The sequence below is a fragment of the Panulirus ornatus genome, chromosome 25 (assembly GCF_036320965.1).
Source record: "Panulirus ornatus isolate Po-2019 chromosome 25, ASM3632096v1, whole genome shotgun sequence".
NCBI lineage: Eukaryota > Metazoa > Arthropoda > Malacostraca > Decapoda > Palinuridae > Panulirus > Panulirus ornatus.
The window spans coordinates 14,368,408-14,389,100 of NC_092248.1; the positions used below are offsets into that span (position 1 = coordinate 14,368,408).

The 20,693-nt window shown below is 42.7% G+C and overlaps 1 protein-coding gene across 7 annotated transcripts in view; it reads left to right on the forward strand.

Moving 5' to 3' along the window:
* The window catches only part of LOC139757301 (transmembrane protein 245), a 198,228-nt gene that overhangs the window by 76,108 nt on the left and 101,427 nt on the right, over nucleotides 1–20,693 (forward strand). For all 7 annotated transcript variants that reach the window (XM_071677681.1, XM_071677682.1, XM_071677680.1 and 4 more), the window contains exon 13: nucleotides 1,633–1,800. In XM_071677681.1, the coding sequence (XP_071533782.1) occupies nucleotides 1,633–1,800 (168 nt within the window). The remainder of the gene's footprint in view (nucleotides 1–1,632; nucleotides 1,801–20,693) is intronic.

The following is a 20,693-nucleotide window of genomic DNA, read 5'->3' on the forward strand; positions in this document are numbered from 1 at the left end:
TAATGTTATAGCTATGGGGGTATAAAGACTGGAAGGGGTAAGAGAATTTAAGTATTTAAGTTATATTGGCTGGTCTGGTGATATGGAAGTAGAGATAGGGGAGAGAGCAGGACAAGGTAGAAGAGTCATTGGGTTCCTTAGTAGAATAATTAAGGGTAGAGGTGTAGGTATGGAAGTGAAGAAATAAAGGATTAAGGGACAGCATAGTACTCCCATCCCTGATCTATGCAGCTGAAACATGGTCCTATAGAATGAGTCACAGAGATCAAGAATCCAGGCTGTAGAAATAAGTTATTTGAGAGGAGCATGTGGTATGACTTGATGAAACAAAGAGAGAAATGAAGGAGTGTATGAGAGATTTGGTATGGCAGGGAATGCAATGGGAATTAATTGTGAAGTGGTAGAGCAGGTGAAATGCAGTACTTTGAAGTGGTTTAGGCATGTGGAAAGACCACACGATAGGGAATTTACAGGGAGAGTGTATGATGGTACAATTAAAGGGGTTGGTATAAAAGAATGACTGCTGGTGACATGGGTAAGTAGAGTGGAAGAGTACTTCAGGAAGAGGAATGGTGAGAAAATTAATGGAATTGTGTACAAGGGAGGCATGTAACACAGTGATAAGTGGAGACTTTTGCTGAGGCCACCCCCTTAGTGGGAGTTCTCAGAGGGAATGGGCATCAGAGATATGAATATATAGATGGATGGTTGGATCATATGGTTGTCATGGGTTTGATTAGTCTTTCTCACCACAATCTTTCTTTCCTTAGTTTAGATCCTAGCCTTTTGGATAGGTGGTTGTGTTACATTTTGTATATATTTTTTACCATCTTTATTATGCAGTATCTTTGAAGCACTGGCTGAATCACTCAGGATAGTGAAGTTGAAATAGCAAAAGATTAACTGAATGACCAAGAAGTTTACCAGTTTACATCACTGATACATTTGACGATGTCTTACATGTGGTTGATGCTTCAGTTAAATCTGTAAATTAACAAAACCTTCATTGGATTACTGAATGGAAAGACTTACATAGGAATCTAAAGAAAGTTACATAAAACAGTTGGATTGATGAGTGAATAAATGCTTAGAGAAATAGATACTGTATTAGAGGTTAATTGATATTTGGACTGCTATATAGTTTGATTGGATAGTAGAACAGAAAATATGAGATAAGTAAACTAATTTGTTTTATTTTATTTATGATTACCTCAGGACATATTTCTGTGAAAGAGTCTGGTATTTCCCAGGATCTGTGTCAAGAGGCTCCTGCAACTGAAGTTTGCATTATTTATTGTAGCAGAGAAATATGAATTCCTTTGGAGTGAGAAGTTCTTTGACGAGACTCTACTCCCAATGATACAGCCTTGCCAGAGGCAACTTTTCACTTGCAGTTTGAGCAAGTGTAGTTTGGTAACACAGAAAGACTGATTGGATAGAAGAATTAGAGAATGAAGGATAGAAGTAGACTGATAGAATATTAGAATTGTAAATAAGAAAAGTATGACATGGTGATCAGCTGGTAAAACAGGTGTTAACAAGAAAACTTGATATATATAATGGAAGATAGTATATTCAGAAAATCATGGTACAGGGTCTTGGAATAATTTCAAATGTTTCTATTCCTTATAGATTCAAGGTGAGAGCATGGCCTTGGTCACTCTGGGTAGTCAAGTGATCAATTCTACAGTGGTGAATAATCCTCAGTTTCTGGAGCTCTTGCCAGAAGGTCTTGGTGATGTGATGAGCTCAGCGCTTGATGAGGGTTACTTATATGGCCGTGAATGGATTGCTAGCATGGTAAGTAAACTTAATGTTGTAGTGTATTATTATTGATATTATTATTTTTTTTTATTATACTTAGTTGCTGTCTCCCACGTTAGCAAGGTAGTGCAAGGAAACAGACGAAAGAATGGCCCAACCCACTCACATACACATGTATATACATAAACACCCACACATGCACATATACATACCTATACATTTCAGCGTATACATACATATACATACACAGACATAAAAATATATACACATGTGCATATTCATACTTGCTGCATGCATCTGTTCCCGTCGCCACCCATCCACACATACATTGACCCCAGTATACCACATCCTTCCAGTTCACTCTATTCCTTCATGCCTCTCACCCTTCTGTATGTTCAGGCCCCGATTACTCAAAATCTTTTTCACTACATCCTTCCATCTCCAGTTTGGTCTCTTACTTCTTGTTCCCTCCACCTCAGATGCATATATCCTCTGTCAATCTTTCCTCTCTCATTCTCTCCATTTGCCCAAACCATTTCAGCACACTCTCTTCTTCTCTCTCAAACCACACTCCTTTTATATCTACACATTTCTCTTACCCTTTCATTACTTACTCGATCAAACCACCTCACACCACATATTGTCCTCAAACATTTAATTTCCAACACATCCACCCTCCTCTGTACAGCCCTATCTATAGCCCATGTCCCGCAACCATATGACACTGTTGGAACTGCTGTTCCTTCAAACACCCATTTTTTTGCTCTCTGACATAACGTTCTTTCCTTCCACGCATTCTTCACCGTTCCCAGAACCTTTGCCCCCTCCCCCACCCTATGGCTCACCTGCGCTTCCATGGTTCCATCCACTACCTAGTCCACTCCCAGATATCTAAAACACTTCCCTTCCTCCACTTTTTCTCCATTCAAACTTACATCCCAATTTACTTGTCCCTCAACCCTACTGAACCTAATAACCTTGCTTTTATTCACATTTGCTCTCAACTTTCCCCTCTTTGCACTTTTCCAAACTGTCACCAACTTCTGCAGTTTCTCACATGAATCAGCCACTTGAGCTTTATCATTGGTGAAAAACAACTGAGTCACTTCCCAGTCCCTCTCATCCCAAACAGACTACATACTTGCCCCTCTCCCCAAAACTCTTGCATTTAACTTCCTAACCACCCCATCCATAAACAAAGGAGATTTGTGTGAGGAAGTACCAGGAGAGATTGATTGTAGAATAGCAAAAGGTGAGACCAAATGATGTGAGGGTTCTGGCTGAGGAATGGGATGTATTTCAGGAAAAAGTGATGGTATGTGCCAGAGATGCATGTGGCATGAGAAAGCTGGGAAGTGGGCAGATAAAAAAAGTTAGTGAGTGGTGGGATGAAGAAGTAAAGTTGTTAGTGAAAGAGAAAAGAGGCATTTGAAAGATACTTGCAAGGAAGGAGTGCAAATGACTGGGAGATGTATAGGAGGAAGCAGCAAGAGGTCAAGAGGAAGATGCAAGAGTTGAAAAAGTGGGCTATTGAGAGTTGGGGTGAGAGAGTATCAGTAAACTTTAGGGAAAATAAAAAGATGATTTAGAAGGAATTAAATAGCGTGCGTTAAGACGAGAACAAATGGGAACATCGGTAAAGGGGGCAAGGGGGAAGTGATAACAGGTTGTGATGAAGTGAGTATTGTGAAAGTGTTTTGAATGTGTTTGATGATAGAGTGGCTGATGTAGGGTGTTTTGGTTTGGGTGGTGTGCATAGTGAGAGAGTCAGGGAGAGTGGTTTGGTGGAGAGAAGAGGTGATGGAAGCCTTATGGAAGATGAAATCTGGCAAGGCAATGGGTATGGATGGCATTGCAGTTGATTTTATTGAGAAAGGGGGTAACTGTGTTGTTGATTGATTGGTAAAGATATTCAGTGTATGTTTGGATCATGGTGAAGTGCCTGAGGATTGGCAGAATGCATGTATAGTGCCATTGTACAAAGGCAAAGGGGATAAAGATTTCTGTTCAAACTACTGAGGCACAAGTTTGTTGAGTATTCCTGGAAAATTGTATGGGAGGGTATTGATTGAGAGAGTGAAGGCATGTACAGAGCATCAGATTAGGGAGAAGCACTGTAGTTTCAGAAGTGGTAGAGGGTGTATGGATCAGGTGTTTGTTTTGAAGAATGTGTGTGAGAAATACTTAGAGAAACATATGGATTTTTATATAGCATTTATGTATCTGGAGAAGGCATGTGACTTGATGGATAGAGATACTTTGTAGATCTTGAGAGTATACGGTATGGGAGGAAAGCTGCTAGAAACAGCGAGAAGTTTTTATCAAGGGTGCAAGGCATGTTTATGAGTAAGAAAAGAAGAGAGTGACTGATTTCCAGTGAAGGTCAGTCTGCGGCAGGGGCATGTGATGCCCCCCGTGGTTGTTTAATTTGTTGATGGATGGCGTGATTATGGAGGTAAATGCAAGACTTTTGGAGAGAGGGGCAAGTATGCAGTCTGTTGTGGATGTGAGGGCCTGAAAAGTGAGGTAGTTGTTTGCCAATGATACAGCACTGTTGGCTGATTCAAGTGAAAAACTGCAGAAGCTGGTGAATGAGTTTGGAAAAGTGAGTGAAAGGAGAAAGTTGAGAGTAAATGTGAATAAGATCAAGGTTATTAAATTCAGTAGGGTTGAAGGACAAGTAAATTGGATTGTAAGTTTGAATGGAAAAACTGGAGGAATTGAAGTGTTTTAGATATCTAGGAGTGGACTTGGCATCGAATGGAACCATGGAAGCGGAAGTGAGTCACAGGTTGGGGGAGGGGGCGAAGATTCTGGGAGTGAAGATTGTGCGGAAAGAGAGAATGTTATCTCGGAGAGCAAAAATGGGTATGTTTGAAGGAATAGTAGTTCCAGCAATATTATATGGTACCGAGGCATGGGCTGTAGATAGGGTTGTATGGAGGAGTATAGATGTGTTGGAAATGAAACGTATGAGGACAGTATGTGGTGTGAAGTGGTTTTATTGGCTGAGTAATGAAAGGGTAAGATAGATGTGTGGAAATGAAAATAGTATGGTTAAGAAAGCAGAAGAGGATGTGTTGAAATGGTTTGGACATATAGAGAGAATGAGTGAGAAGAGATTGACAAGGAGGATATATGTGTCAGAGGTTGAGGGAACAAGAAGCAGGAGACCGAATTGGAGGTGGAAGGATGTAGTGAAAAAGATTTTGAGCGATTGCAGCCTTTACATGCAGCAGGGTGAGAGTTGTGCAAGGAATAGAATGAATTGGAATGATGTGGTATACTGGGGTCGACGTGCTGTCACTGGACTGAACCAGGGCATGTGAAATGTTTGGGGTAAACCATGGAAAGGTCTGTTGAGCCTGGACATCGATAGGAAATTGTGGTTTTAGTGTATTACTCATGACAGCTAGAGACTGAGTGTGAACAAATGTGGCCTTTTGTTATGCGTTCTCCTGCCGCTACCTCGCAGACGCAGGAGGTGGTGGTGATGTTTCCTGTGGGGCTGGGTGGTCCCAAGAATGGATGAAGACAAGCAAGTATGAATATGTACATGTATATTTGTATTTGTCTGTGTATATATATGTATATGTGTTTATGTTGATTTGCATATGTATGAAGGTGAAATTGCACTTCAGTAGGAGTTCATACAATTTTATTTAACTTATGATTTTTCTATACATGTGGCACGGCATGTTTCATGGAGACAGTACTTAACAAATTTATTTGAATCCCAACATCACACTTGATTTCTGCCGTTCAACGCCAGTCTTTATAGACCAAGCACTGTCTGCTTAGTCTGGCCGTAACCATTGTGAGGGAGAGTTATTAAGGGGGGAGGGTCACATGGTGGGCATTGAAAATGGGTAGCTGGGTTTGTCTTGAACAACTTTTTTATGTTTTCGTGTGTTGTCAATTCTCTCATAATGATTTGTTTAATGCTGGGATGAGCTTTAAAATTGCATGGTGACAAATTAAAGTTCTTAGTATTATTAAAATTGCATGGTGACAAATTAAAGTTCTTAGTGATAGCAATTAAGACATTGAATGACAATGCATGTGGCATAATCAGCAAAGGGATGTAAAACAATGGGATTTTCAAGATCTGTGGGGGTGATCATTTTCAGGACACTGTTTAGTGATCGCATTTTTGTGGTCATTCATGGGTACTGAATGATTGTGCCAGTAACACCTCTCTGTTACAGTTTTACCTGTCTGGCCTATATGAATACATTTACATGCTTTTTCATGCCACAGGCATCTTATGCGCAAGCCATCACTGCTTCCCTAAATACATCCCATTCCTCTCCCTCTCTCCTTACGTCCTTTGTTCTCACCTTTTTCCATTCTGTACTCAGTCTCTCCTGGTACTTCCTAACACAAGTCTCCTTCCCAAGCTCACTTACTCTCACCACTCTCTTCATCCCAACATTCTCTATTCTTTTTTGAAAACCTCTACAAATCTTCACCTTTGCTTCCACAAGATAATGATCAGACATCCCTCCAGTTGCACCTCTCAGCACTTTAACATCCAAAAGTCTCTCTTTCGCACACCTATCAATTAACACGTAATCCAATAACACTCTCTGACCATCTTTCCTACTTACATGGGTATACTTATGTATATCTCTCTTTTTAAACCAGGTATTCCCAATCACCAGTCCTTTTTCAGCACATAAATCTACAAGCTCTTCACCATTTCCATTTAGAACACTTAACACCCCATGTACACCAATTATTTCCTCAACTGCCACATTACTCACCTTTGCATTCAAATCACCCATCACTATAACCCGGTCTCATGCATCAAAACTACTAACACACTCACTCAGTTGCTCCCAAAACACTTGCCTCTCATGATCTTTCTTCTCATGCCCAGGTGCATATGCACCAATAAGCACCCATCTCTCCATCCACTTTCAGATTTACCCATATCAATCTATAGTTTACTTTCTTATACTCTATCACATACTCCCACACCTCCTGTTTCAGGAATAGTGCTACTCTTTCCCTTGCTCTTGTCCTCTCACTAACCCCTGACTTTGCTCCCAAGACATTCCCAAACCACTCTACCCCTTTACCCTTGAGTTTTGTTTCACCCAGAGCCAAAACATCCAGGTTCCTTTCCTCAAACATACTACCTATCTCTCCTTTTTTCTCATCTTGGTTACATCCACACACATTTAGACACCCCAATCTGAGCCTTCGAGGAGGATGAGCACTCCCCGCGTTACTCCTTCTTCTGTTTCCCCTTTTAGAAAGTTAAAATACAAGAATGGGAGGGGTTCTAACCCCCCTGCTCCCGTCCCCTTTGGTCGCCTTCTACGACACGTGAGGAATGTGTGGGAAGTATTCTTTCTCCCCGATCCCCAGGGGTGAGAAACTGCAGATGCTGGTGACTGAGTTTGGCAAAGTGTATGAAAGAAGAAAGCTGTGAGTAAATGTGAATAAGAGCAAGGTTATTAGGTACAGTAAGGCTGAGGGACAAGTTAATTGGGAGGTAAGTTTGAATGGAGAAAAACTGGAGGAAGTGAAGTGTTTTCGATATCTGGGAGTGGATTTGGTAGTGGATGGAACCATGGAAGCGGAAGTGAATCATAGGGTGGGGGAGGGGGCAAAACTTCTGGGAGTGATGAAAAATGTGTGGAAGATGAGAATGTTATCTTGGAAAGCAAAAATGAGTATGTTTGAAGTAATAGTAGTTCCACCAATGTTATATGGTTGCGTGCCGTGGGCTATAGATAGAGTTGTGTGGAGGAGGGTGGATGTGCTGGAAATGAGATGTTTGAGGACAATATTTGGTGTGAGGTGGTTTGATCGAGTAAGTAATGAAAGGGTAAGAGAGATGTGTGGTAACAAAAAGAGTACCGCTGAGAGAGGAGAAGAGGGTGTTTTGAAATGGTTTGGTCACATGGAGAGAATGAGTAAGGAAAGATTGACGAAGAGGATATATGTGTCTCAGAGGTGGAGGGATCGAGGAGAAGTGGGAGACCAAATTGGAGTTGGAAAGATGGAGTGAAAAAGATTTTGAATGATCGGGGTCTGAACATGCAGGAGGGTGAAAGGCGTGCAGAGAATAGAGTGAATTGGAACGATGTGGTATACCGGGGACGATGTGCTGTCATTGGATTGAACCAGGGCATGTGAAGTGTCTGGAGTAAACCATGGAAAGTTTTGTGGGGCCTGGATGTGGAAAGGGAGCTGTGGTTTCGGTGCATTATACATGACAGCTAGAGACTAATTGTGAATGAATGTGGCCTTTGTTGTCTTTTCGTAGCGCTACCTATACATGACAGCTATAGACTGATTGTGAATGAATGTGGCCTTTGTTTTCTTTTCGTAGCGCTATCTCGTGCACATGCAGGGGGAGGGGGTTTGTCATTTCATGTGTGGCGGGTTGGTGACGGGAATGAATAAGGGCAGATAGTATGAATTATGTACATGTGTATATATGTATATGTCTGTATGTGTATATATATGTATACGTTGAGATGTATAGGTATGTGTATGTGCGTGTCTGGACATTTATGTATATACATGTGTATGTGGGTGGGTTGGGCCATTCTTTCATCTGTTTCCTTGCACTACCTCACTAACGCAAGAGACAGCGACAAAGTTATTTATTTATTTATTTATTTTGCTTTGTCGCTGTCTCCCGCGTTAGCGAGGTAGTGCAAGGAAACAGACGAAAGAATGGCCCAACCCGCCCACATACGCATGTATATACATACACGTCCACACACAAATATACATACCTATACATCTCAATGTACACATATATATACACACACAGACATGTACATATATACACATGTACATAATTCATACTGTCTGCCTTTATTTGTTCCCATCGTCACCTCGCCACACATGGAATAACAACCCCCTCCCCCCTCATGTGTGTGAGGCAGCGCTAGGGAAAGACACAAAAGGCCCCATTCATTCACACTCAGTCTCTAGCTGTCATGTAATAATGCACCGAAACCACAGCTCCCTTTCCACATCCAGGCCCCACAGAACTTTCCATGGTTTACCCCAGACGCTTCACATGCCCTGGTTCAATCCATTGACAGCACGTCGACCCCGGTATACCACATCGTTCCAATTCACTCTATTCCTTGCACGCCTTTCACCCTCCTGCATGTTCAGGCCCGGATCACTCAAAATCTTTTTCACTCCATCTTTCCACCTCCAATTTGGTCTCCCACTTCTCCTCATTCCCTCCACCTCTAGACACATTTATCCTCTTGGTCAGTTTTTCCTCACTCATTCTCTCCATGTGACCAAACCATTTCAAAACACCCTCTTCTGCTCTCTCAACCACACTCTTTTTATTTCCACACATCTCTCTTACCCTTACATTACTTATTCAATCAAACCATCTCACACCACATATTGTCCTCAAACATCTCATTTCCAGCACATCCACCCTCCTGCGCACAACTCTATCCATAGCCCACGCCTTGCAACCATACAACATTGTTGGAACCACTATTCCTTCAAACATACCCATTTTTGCTTTCCGAGATAATGTTCTCGACTTCCAAACATTCTTCAAGGCTCCCAGAATTTTTGCCCCCTCCCCCACCCTATGATTCACTTCCACTTCCATGGTTCCATCCGCTGCCAGATCCACTCCCAGATATCTAAAACACTTCACTTCCTCCAGTTTTTCTCCATTCAAACTTACCTCCCAATTGACTTGACCCTCAACCCTACTGTACCTAATAACCTTGCTCTTATTCGCATTTACTCAACTTTCTTCTTTCACGCACTTTACCAAACTCAGTCACCAGCTTCTGCAGTTTCTTACATGAATCAGTCACCAGCGCTGTATCATCAGCGAACAACAACTGACTCACTTCCCAAGCTCTCTCATCCACAACAGACTGCATACTTACTTGCCCCTCTTTCCAAAACTCTTGCATTCACCTCCCTAACAACCCCATCCATAAACAAATTAAACAACCATGGAGACATCACACACCCCTGCCGCAAACCTACATTCACTGAGAACCAATCACTTTCCTCTCTTCCTACATGTACACATGCCTTACATCCTCGATAAAAACTTTTCACTGCTTCTAACAACTTTCCTCCCACACCATATATTCTTAATACCTTCCACAGAGCATCTCTATCAACTCTATCATATGCCTTCTCCAGATCCATAAATGCTACATATAAATCCATTTCTTTTTCTAAGTATTTCTCACATACATTCTTCAAAGCAAACACCTGATCCACACATCCTCTACCACTTCTGAAACCTCACTGCTGTTCCCCAATCTGATGCTCTGTACATGCCTTCACCCTCTCAATCAATACCCTCCCATATAATTTACCAGGAATACTCAACAAACTTATACCTCTGTAATTTGAGCACTCAGCAAGCATTCCGCCAGTCCTCAGGCACCTCACCATGAATCATACATACATTAAATAACCTTACCAACCAGTCAACGATACAGTCACCCCCTTTTCTAATAAATTCCACTGCAATACCATCCAAACCTGCTGTCTTGCCGGCTTTCATCTTCCGTAAAGCTTTTACTACCTCTTCTCTATTTACCAAATCATTTTCCCTAACCCTCTCGCTTTGCACACCACCTCGACCAAAACACCCTATATCTGCCACTCTATCATCAAACACATTCAACAAACCTTCAAAATACTCACTCCATCTCCTTCTCACATCACCACTACTTGTTATCACCTCCCCATTAGCCCCCTTCACTGAAGTTCCCATTTGCTCCCTTGTCTTACGCACTTTATTTACCTCCTTCCAAAACATCTTTTTATTCTCCCTAAAATTTAATGATACTCTCTCACCCCAACTCTCATTTGCCCTCTTTTTCACCTCTTGCACCTTTCTCTTGACCTCCTGCCTCTTTCTTTTATACCTCTCCCACTCATCTGCATTTTTTCCCTGCTAAAATCGTCCAAATGCCTCTCTCTTCTCTTTCACTAATAATCGTACTTCTTCATCCCACCACTCACTACCTTTTCTAATCAACCCACCTCCCACGCTTCTCATGCCACAAGCATCTTTTGTGCAAGCCATCACTGCTTCCCTAAATACATCCCATTCCTCCCCCACTCCCCTTACCTCCTTTGTTCTCACCTTTTTCCATTCTATGCTCAGTCTCTCCTGGTGCTTCCTCACACAAGTCTCCTTCCCAAGCTCACTTACTCTCACCACTCTCTTCACCCCAACATTCTCTCTTCATTTCTGAAAACCCCCCACAACTCTTCACCTTCGCCTCCACAAGATAATGATCAGACATCCCTCCAGTTGCACATCTCAGCACATTAACATCCAAAAGTCTCTCTTTCGTGCATCTATCAATTAACACGTAATCCAGAAACGCTCTCTGGCCATCTCTCCTACTTACATACGTATACTTATGTATATCTCGCTTTTTAAACCAGGTATTCCCAATCACCAGTCCTTTTTCAGCACATAAATCTACAAGCTCTTCACCATTTCCATTTACAACACTGAACACTCCATGTATACCAATTATTCCCTCAACTGCCACATTACTCACCTTTGCATTCAAATCACCCATCACTATAACCCGATCTTGTGCATCAAAACCACTAACACGCTCATTCAGCTTCTCGCAAAACACTTGCCTCTCATGGTCTTTCTTCTCATGCCCAGGTGCATATGCACCAATAATCACCCATCTCTCTCCATCAACTTTCAGTTTTACCCATATCAATCTAGAATTTACTTTCTTACACTCTGTCACATACTCCCACAACTCCTGATTCAGGAGTATTGCTACTCCTTCCCTTGCTCTTGTCCTCTCACTAACCCCTGACTTTACTCCCAAGACGTTCCCAAACCACTCTTCCCCTTTACCCTTGAGCTTTTTTTTCACTCAGAGCCAAAACATCCAGATTCCTTTCCTCAAACATACTACCTATCTGCCCTTTATTCTCATCTTGGTTACATCCACACACATTTAGACACCCCAGTCTGAGCCTTCGAGGAGGATGAGCACTCCTCGCGTTACTCCTTCTTCTGTTTCCCCTTTTAGAAAGTTAAAATACAAGGAGGGGAGGGTTTCTGGACCCCCCGCTCCCGTCCCCTTTAGTAGCCTTCTACGACACGTGAGGAATGTGTGGGAAGTATTCTTTCTCCCCTATCCCCAGGGTGAGAAACTGCAGATGCTGGTGACTGAGTTTGGCAAAGTGTATGAAAGAAGAAAGCTGTGAGTAAATGTGAATAAGAGCAAGGTTATTAGGTACAGTAAGGCTGAGGGACAAGTTAATTGGGAGGTAAGTTTGAATGGAGAAAAACTGGAGGAAGTGAAGTGTTTTCGATATCTGGGAGTGGATTTGGTAGTGGATGGAACCATGGAAGCGGAAGTGAATCATAGGGTGGGGGAGGGGGCAAAACTTCTGGGAGTGATGAAAAATGTGTGGAAGATGAGAATGTTATCTTGGAAAGCAAAAATGAGTATGTTTGAAGTAATAGTAGTTCCACCAATGTTATATGGTTGCGTGCCGTGGGCTATAGATAGAGTTGTGTGGAGGAGGGTGGATGTGCTGGAAATGAGATGTTTGAGGACAATATTTGGTGTGAGGTGGTTTGATCGAGTAAGTAATGAAAGGGTAAGAGAGATGTGTGGTAACAAAAAGAGTACCGCTGAGAGAGGAGAAGAGGGTGTTTTGAAATGGTTTGGTCACATGGAGAGAATGAGTAAGGAAAGATTGACGAAGAGGATATATGTGTCTCAGAGGTGGAGGGATCGAGGAGAAGTGGGAGACCAAATTGGAGTTGGAAAGATGGAGTGAAAAAGATTTTGAATGATCGGGGTCTGAACATGCAGGAGGGTGAAAGGCGTGCAGAGAATAGAGTGAATTGGAACGATGTGGTATACCGGGGACGATGTGCTGTCATTGGATTGAACCAGGGCATGTGAAGTGTCTGGAGTAAACCATGGAAAGTTTTGTGGGGCCTGGATGTGGAAAGGGAGCTGTGGTTTCGGTGCATTATACATGACAGCTAGAGACTAATTGTGAATGAATGTGGCCTTTGTTGTCTTTTCGTAGCGCTACCTATACATGACAGCTATAGACTGATTGTGAATGAATGTGGCCTTTGTTTTCTTTTCGTAGCGCTATCTCGTGCACATGCAGGGGGAGGGGGTTTGTCATTTCATGTGTGGCGGGTTGGTGACGGGAATGAATAAGGGCAGATAGTATGAATTATGTACATGTGTATATATGTATATGTCTGTATGTGTATATATATGTATACGTTGAGATGTATAGGTATGTGTATGTGCGTGTCTGGACATTTATGTATATACATGTGTATGTGGGTGGGTTGGGCCATTCTTTCATCTGTTTCCTTGCACTACCTCACTAACGCAAGAGACAGCGACAAAGTTATTTATTTATTTATTTATTTTGCTTTGTCGCTGTCTCCCGCGTTAGCGAGGTAGTGCAAGGAAACAGACGAAAGAATGGCCCAACCCGCCCACATACGCATGTATATACATACACGTCCACACACAAATATACATACCTATACATCTCAATGTACACATATATATACACACACAGACATGTACATATATACACATGTACATAATTCATACTGTCTGCCTTTATTTGTTCCCATCGTCACCTCGCCACACATGGAATAACAACCCCCTCCCCCCTCATGTGTGTGAGGCAGCGCTAGGGAAAGACACAAAAGGCCCCATTCATTCACACTCAGTCTCTAGCTGTCATGTAATAATGCACCGAAACCACAGCTCCCTTTCCACATCCAGGCCCCACAGAACTTTCCATGGTTTACCCCAGACGCTTCACATGCCCTGGTTCAATCCATTGACAGCACGTCGACCCCGGTATACCACATCGTTCCAATTCACTCTATTCCTTGCACGCCTTTCACCCTCCTGCATGTTCAGGCCCGGATCACTCAAAATCTTTTTCACTCCATCTTTCCACCTCCAATTTGGTCTCCCACTTCTCCTCATTCCCTCCACCTCTAGACACATTTATCCTCTTGGTCAGTTTTTCCTCACTCATTCTCTCCATGTGACCAAACCATTTCAAAACACCCTCTTCTGCTCTCTCAACCACACTCTTTTTATTTCCACACATCTCTCTTACCCTTACATTACTTATTCAATCAAACCATCTCACACCACATATTGTCCTCAAACATCTCATTTCCAGCACATCCACCCTCCTGCGCACAACTCTATCCATAGCCCACGCCTTGCAACCATACAACATTGTTGGAACCACTATTCCTTCAAACATACCCATTTTTGCTTTCCGAGATAATGTTCTCGACTTCCAAACATTCTTCAAGGCTCCCAGAATTTTTGCCCCCTCCCCCACCCTATGATTCACTTCCACTTCCATGGTTCCATCCGCTGCCAGATCCACTCCCAGATATCTAAAACACTTCACTTCCTCCAGTTTTTCTCCATTCAAACTTACCTCCCAATTGACTTGACCCTCAACCCTACTGTACCTAATAACCTTGCTCTTATTCGCATTTACTCAACTTTCTTCTTTCACGCACTTTACCAAACTCAGTCACCAGCTTCTGCAGTTTCTTACATGAATCAGTCACCAGCGCTGTATCATCAGCGAACAACAACTGACTCACTTCCCAAGCTCTCTCATCCACAACAGACTGCATACTTACTTGCCCCTCTTTCCAAAACTCTTGCATTCACCTCCCTAACAACCCCATCCATAAACAAATTAAACAACCATGGAGACATCACACACCCCTGCCGCAAACCTACATTCACTGAGAACCAATCACTTTCCTCTCTTCCTACATGTACACATGCCTTACATCCTCGATAAAAACTTTTCACTGCTTCTAACAACTTTCCTCCCACACCATATATTCTTAATACCTTCCACAGAGCATCTCTATCAACTCTATCATATGCCTTCTCCAGATCCATAAATGCTACATATAAATCCATTTCTTTTTCTAAGTATTTCTCACATACATTCTTCAAAGCAAACACCTGATCCACACATCCTCTACCACTTCTGAAACCTCACTGCTGTTCCCCAATCTGATGCTCTGTACATGCCTTCACCCTCTCAATCAATACCCTCCCATATAATTTACCAGGAATACTCAACAAACTTATACCTCTGTAATTTGAGCACTCAGCAAGCATTCCGCCAGTCCTCAGGCACCTCACCATGAATCATACATACATTAAATAACCTTACCAACCAGTCAACGATACAGTCACCCCCTTTTCTAATAAATTCCACTGCAATACCATCCAAACCTGCTGTCTTGCCGGCTTTCATCTTCCGTAAAGCTTTTACTACCTCTTCTCTATTTACCAAATCATTTTCCCTAACCCTCTCGCTTTGCACACCACCTCGACCAAAACACCCTATATCTGCCACTCTATCATCAAACACATTCAACAAACCTTCAAAATACTCACTCCATCTCCTTCTCACATCACCACTACTTGTTATCACCTCCCCATTAGCCCCCTTCACTGAAGTTCCCATTTGCTCCCTTGTCTTACGCACTTTATTTACCTCCTTCCAAAACATCTTTTTATTCTCCCTAAAATTTAATGATACTCTCTCACCCCAACTCTCATTTGCCCTCTTTTTCACCTCTTGCACCTTTCTCTTGACCTCCTGCCTCTTTCTTTTATACCTCTCCCACTCATCTGCATTTTTTCCCTGCTAAAATCGTCCAAATGCCTCTCTCTTCTCTTTCACTAATAATCGTACTTCTTCATCCCACCACTCACTACCTTTTCTAATCAACCCACCTCCCACGCTTCTCATGCCACAAGCATCTTTTGTGCAAGCCATCACTGCTTCCCTAAATACATCCCATTCCTCCCCCACTCCCCTTACCTCCTTTGTTCTCACCTTTTTCCATTCTATGCTCAGTCTCTCCTGGTGCTTCCTCACACAAGTCTCCTTCCCAAGCTCACTTACTCTCACCACTCTCTTCACCCCAACATTCTCTCTTCATTTCTGAAAACCCCCCACAACTCTTCACCTTCGCCTCCACAAGATAATGATCAGACATCCCTCCAGTTGCACATCTCAGCACATTAACATCCAAAAGTCTCTCTTTCGTGCATCTATCAATTAACACGTAATCCAAAAACGCTCTCTGGCCATCTCTCCTACTTACATACGTATACTTATGTATATCTCGCTTTTTAAACCAGGTATTCCCAATCACCAGTCCTTTTTCAGCACATAAATCTACAAGCTCTTCACCATTTCCATTTACAACACTGAACACTCCATGTATACCAATTATTCCCTCAACTGCCACATTACTCACCTTTGCATTCAAATCACCCATCACTATAACCCGATCTTGTGCATCAAAACCACTAACACGCTCATTCAGCTTCTCGCAAAACACTTGCCTCTCATGGTCTTTCTTCTCATGCCCAGGTGCATATGCACCAATAATCACCCATCTCTCTCCATCAACTTTCAGTTTTACCCATATCAATCTAGAATTTACTTTCTTACACTCTGTCACATACTCCCACAACTCCTGATTCAGGAGTATTGCTACTCCTTCCCTTGCTCTTGTCCTCTCACTAACCCCTGACTTTACTCCCAAGACGTTCCCAAACCACTCTTCCCCTTTACCCTTGAGCTTTTTTTCACTCAGAGCCAAAACATCCAGATTCCTTTCCTCAAACATACTACCTATCTGCCCTTTATTCTCATCTTGGTTACATCCACACACATTTAGACACCCCAGTCTGAGCCTTCGAGGAGGATGAGCACTCCTCGCGTTACTCCTTCTTCTGTTTCCCCTTTTAGAAAGTTAAAATACAAGGAGGGGAGGGTTTCTGGCCCCCCGCTCCCGTCCCCTTTAGTAGCCTTCTACGACACGTGAGGAATGTGTGGGAAGTATTCTTTCTCCCCTATCCCCAGGGTGCTACCTGGTGCTACCTCGCTAATGCAGGAGATGGCGGTTAAGTATAATATTATTATTATTATTATTATTATTATTATTATTATTATTATTATTATTATTATTTTGCTTTGTTGCTGTCTCCCATGTTAGCAAGGTAGCGCAAGGAAACAGACGAAAGAATGGCCCAACCCACCCACATAGACTTTTATATACATACACGTCCACACACACAAATATACATACCTTTACATCTCAACATATACATATATATATACACACACACACATATACATATATACACATGTACATAATTCATACTGTCTGCTCTTATTCATTCCCATCGCCACCTCACCACAGATGCAATAAGAACCCCCTCCCCCACATGTGTGCGAGGTAGCGCTAGGAAAAGACAACAAAGGCCACATTCGTTCACACTCAGTCTCTATCTGTCTTGTAATAATGCACCGAAACCACAGCTCCCTTTCCACATCCAGGCCCCACAGAACTTTCCATGGTTTACCCCAGACGCTTCGCATGCCCTGGTTCAATCCATTGACAGCACGTCAACCCCGGTATACCACATCGTTCCAATTCACTCTATTTCTTGCACGCCTTTCACCCTCCTGCATGTTAAGGCCCCGATCACTTAAAATCTTTTTCACTTCATCTTTCCACCTCCAATTTGGTCTTTCCACTTCTCCTCGTTGCCTCCACCTCTGACACGTATGTTCTCTTGGTCAATCTTTCCTCACTCATTCTCTCCATGTGATCAAACCATTTCAAAACACCCTCTTCTGCTCTCTCAACCACACTCTTTTTATTACCACACATCTCTCTTACCCTATTATTACTTTCTTGATCAAACCACCTCACACCATATATTGTCCTCAAACATCTCATTTCCAGCACATCCACCCTCCTCCGCACAACTCTATCCATAGGCCCCGCCTCGCAACCATATAACATTGTTGGAACCACTATTCCTTCAAACATACCCGTTTTTGCTTTCCGAGATAAGTATGATATGTATGTAGATATGTATTTGGAAACCATACATAATCACCATAACAAAGTCTACAGTCCCAAAAGCTTGGAGTGTTGTATAGGTATCATGATTTTTTTTTCTTTTAATTAAGTGCTATTTCAGATTTACTGGGGTTTTATTAGCCCCAATATGGAGTACTACTCACATCTTTGTGATGTCTCTTTCTTCACCTTTTTTATTAGTTAAATTGGCATTGAAGTCCATCATATCATTAATTCTTCCATCTCATTAATTCTCAAGGTATCACTTCTTTTTAACCATTTCCTTTTTTAATGCCATGATGGTGCTTCCTTCTCTATATTCTTTTGGTTTTATTTCAGCCATTGCTTTTATGAGCTATCTGTGTGTACTCTTGCTACCTGGTTTTGGACTCATGGCATGTATATGGCTGCTGCTTCCTATTGTTTTTGTCTGGAATCTGGTGACATGAGCACTGCCCATTATGATAGCTCCTCTCCTTGAAGAGACAAGCTGCAGAACTTTCCTTCTTTTTATAAACTTTCTACGTACACAAGTCTAGTCTACAAACACCTGAGGAGCTCTAACTAACTAATTCTATCTTTTTTATCATATTCTCTTTTCATCCTGGATGGCCATGATTGGGGCATGTTTTGTCTATGACTTGTAAATCATTATAGAAAATAAGCACAAAAACTGATATTCTTCATCTTTTTTATTTATTTTTCTATTGAAGTCTGTTGTGGATGAGAGAGCTTGGGAAGTGAGTCAGTTGTTGTTCGCTGATGATACAGCGCTGGTGGCTGATTCATGTGAGAAACTGCAGAAGCTGGTGACTGAGTTTGGTAAAGTGTGTGAAAGAAGAAAGTTAAGAGTAAATGTGAATAAGAGCAAGGTTATTAGGTACAGTAGGGTTGAGGGTCAAGTCAATTGGGAGGTAAGTTTGAATGGAGAAAAACTGGAGGAAGTAAAGTGTTTTAGATATCTGGGAGTGGATCTGGCAGCGGATGGAACCATGGAAGCGGAAGTGAATCATAGGGTGGGGGAGAGGGCGAAAATCCTGGGAGCCTTGAAGAATGTGTGGAAGTCGAGAACATTATCTCGGAAAGCAAAAATGGGTATGTTTGAAGGAATAGTGGTTCCAACAATGTTGTATGGTTGTGAGGCATGGGTTATGGATAGAGTTGTGCGCAGGAGGGTGGATGTGCTGGAAATGAGATGTTTGAGGACAATGTGTGGTGTGAGGTGGTTTGATCGAGTAAGTAACGTAAGGGTAAGAGAGATGTGTGGAAATAAAAAGAGCGTGGTTGAGAGAGCAGAAGAGGGTGTTTTGAAATGGTTTGGGCACATGGATAGAATGAGTGAGGAAAGATTGACCAAGAGGATATATGTGTTGGAGGTGGAGGGAACAAGAAGTGGGAGACCAAATTGGAGGTGGGAAGATGGAGTGAAAAAGATTTTGTGTGATGGGGGCCTGAACATGCAGGAGGGTGAAAGGAGGGCAAGGAATAGAGTGAATTGGAACGATGTGGTATACCGGGGTTGACGTGCTGTCAGTGGATTGAATCAGGGCATGTGAAGCGTCTGGGGTAAACCATGGAAAGTTGTGTGGGGCCTGGATGTGGAAAGGGAGCTGTGGTTTCGGGCATTATTGCATGACAGCTAGAGACTGAGTGTGAACAAATGGGGCCTTTGTTGTCTTTTCCTAGTGCTACCTCGCACACATGAGGGGGGAGGGGGATGGTATATCATGTGTGGCGAGGTTGCGATGGGAATGAATAAAGGCAGACAGTATGAATTGTGTGCATGGGTATATGTGTATGTGTCTGTGTGTGTATATTGTTACGAATTCAAATATAATATATTCGGACAAGGTCGCCAGTAACATATATTTGTTACGAGTAATCTATTGGTCCTCGTCTTCCTGCAAGGACGCTAGCTTCGTTACGTTTCACAATGGGAGAACACGATCAGAAGTTATGGGATTGAATTAAAAGACCAGCACTATATTAAATCCACTTATAATGAAAGAATGCAGGTGTACAAAGACAAACACATAAATCAGGCATTTAACCTTTAACACTAGTTAACATTCCAGGTAAGATTTCAAGCCAGGAGGTCTCTTTCCTCTATAACGATATGTTCGATAACATTACACTTAGATAGACCTGACGTGACACAGTAAACAACATCATAACACTTAGCTACCTATCGTGACACAGTAAACATCTTACAAACTGGGGCGGCGGTGGCTGCAGGGTTCGAGACAGGGAAAGCTCACATTACCTTTGCTGGCGGGCTCGAGTCTGCTGAAGGAATCGAGTCCCAGACGATCGTCTGAGCCTTTTAACTGAAGGACCAGCAGGGTAAGAACAGCTAGCCACGCCTCGACCCACCTTGTTACCCTATGGTGCCACCTTTGATTGGTCATGGGCCTAAGGCCCACCGAGGATTGGAGGAAGGTGGCTCCAAGTGCCACTCCTACTTGGCTGGAGGGCCACTGGTACATCGGTGATTGGAGAAGGTGGTATCCGTGAACCAGCTGACTGGCTGAAAGGGAGGTTAGGTTCGTCCCACATCGGGTTGTCCCCTCCTTCTCTTGTCCTGACAGTGACGACACTGTATGGGAGGCCGTAGGTTGACCCCCAATTTGACCTAGTGCTCTGGGTCAGGAGGCCCGAGCGTCGAGTGGGGCTGGATTGATGGCCCGGCGTGGCCATCTGGTTTCCTTCTCGAAGGTATGAAGAAGGCCTCAGAAATTAATGGGTTTGGCTATGGGAGTGAAATCCGACCCAATAATGGAGCAAAGGCCTTGGCCCTCGCCCTAACATGGAATAGCTCTTACACTATACACAGAGATACACATATACTTATTCATATACGAACATGTGGGCACCCACGTGTCGTAACAATATATATGTGTACATTGAGATGTATAGGTTTGTATAGTTGCATGTGTGGGCGTGTGTGTATATACATTGTGTATGGGGGTGC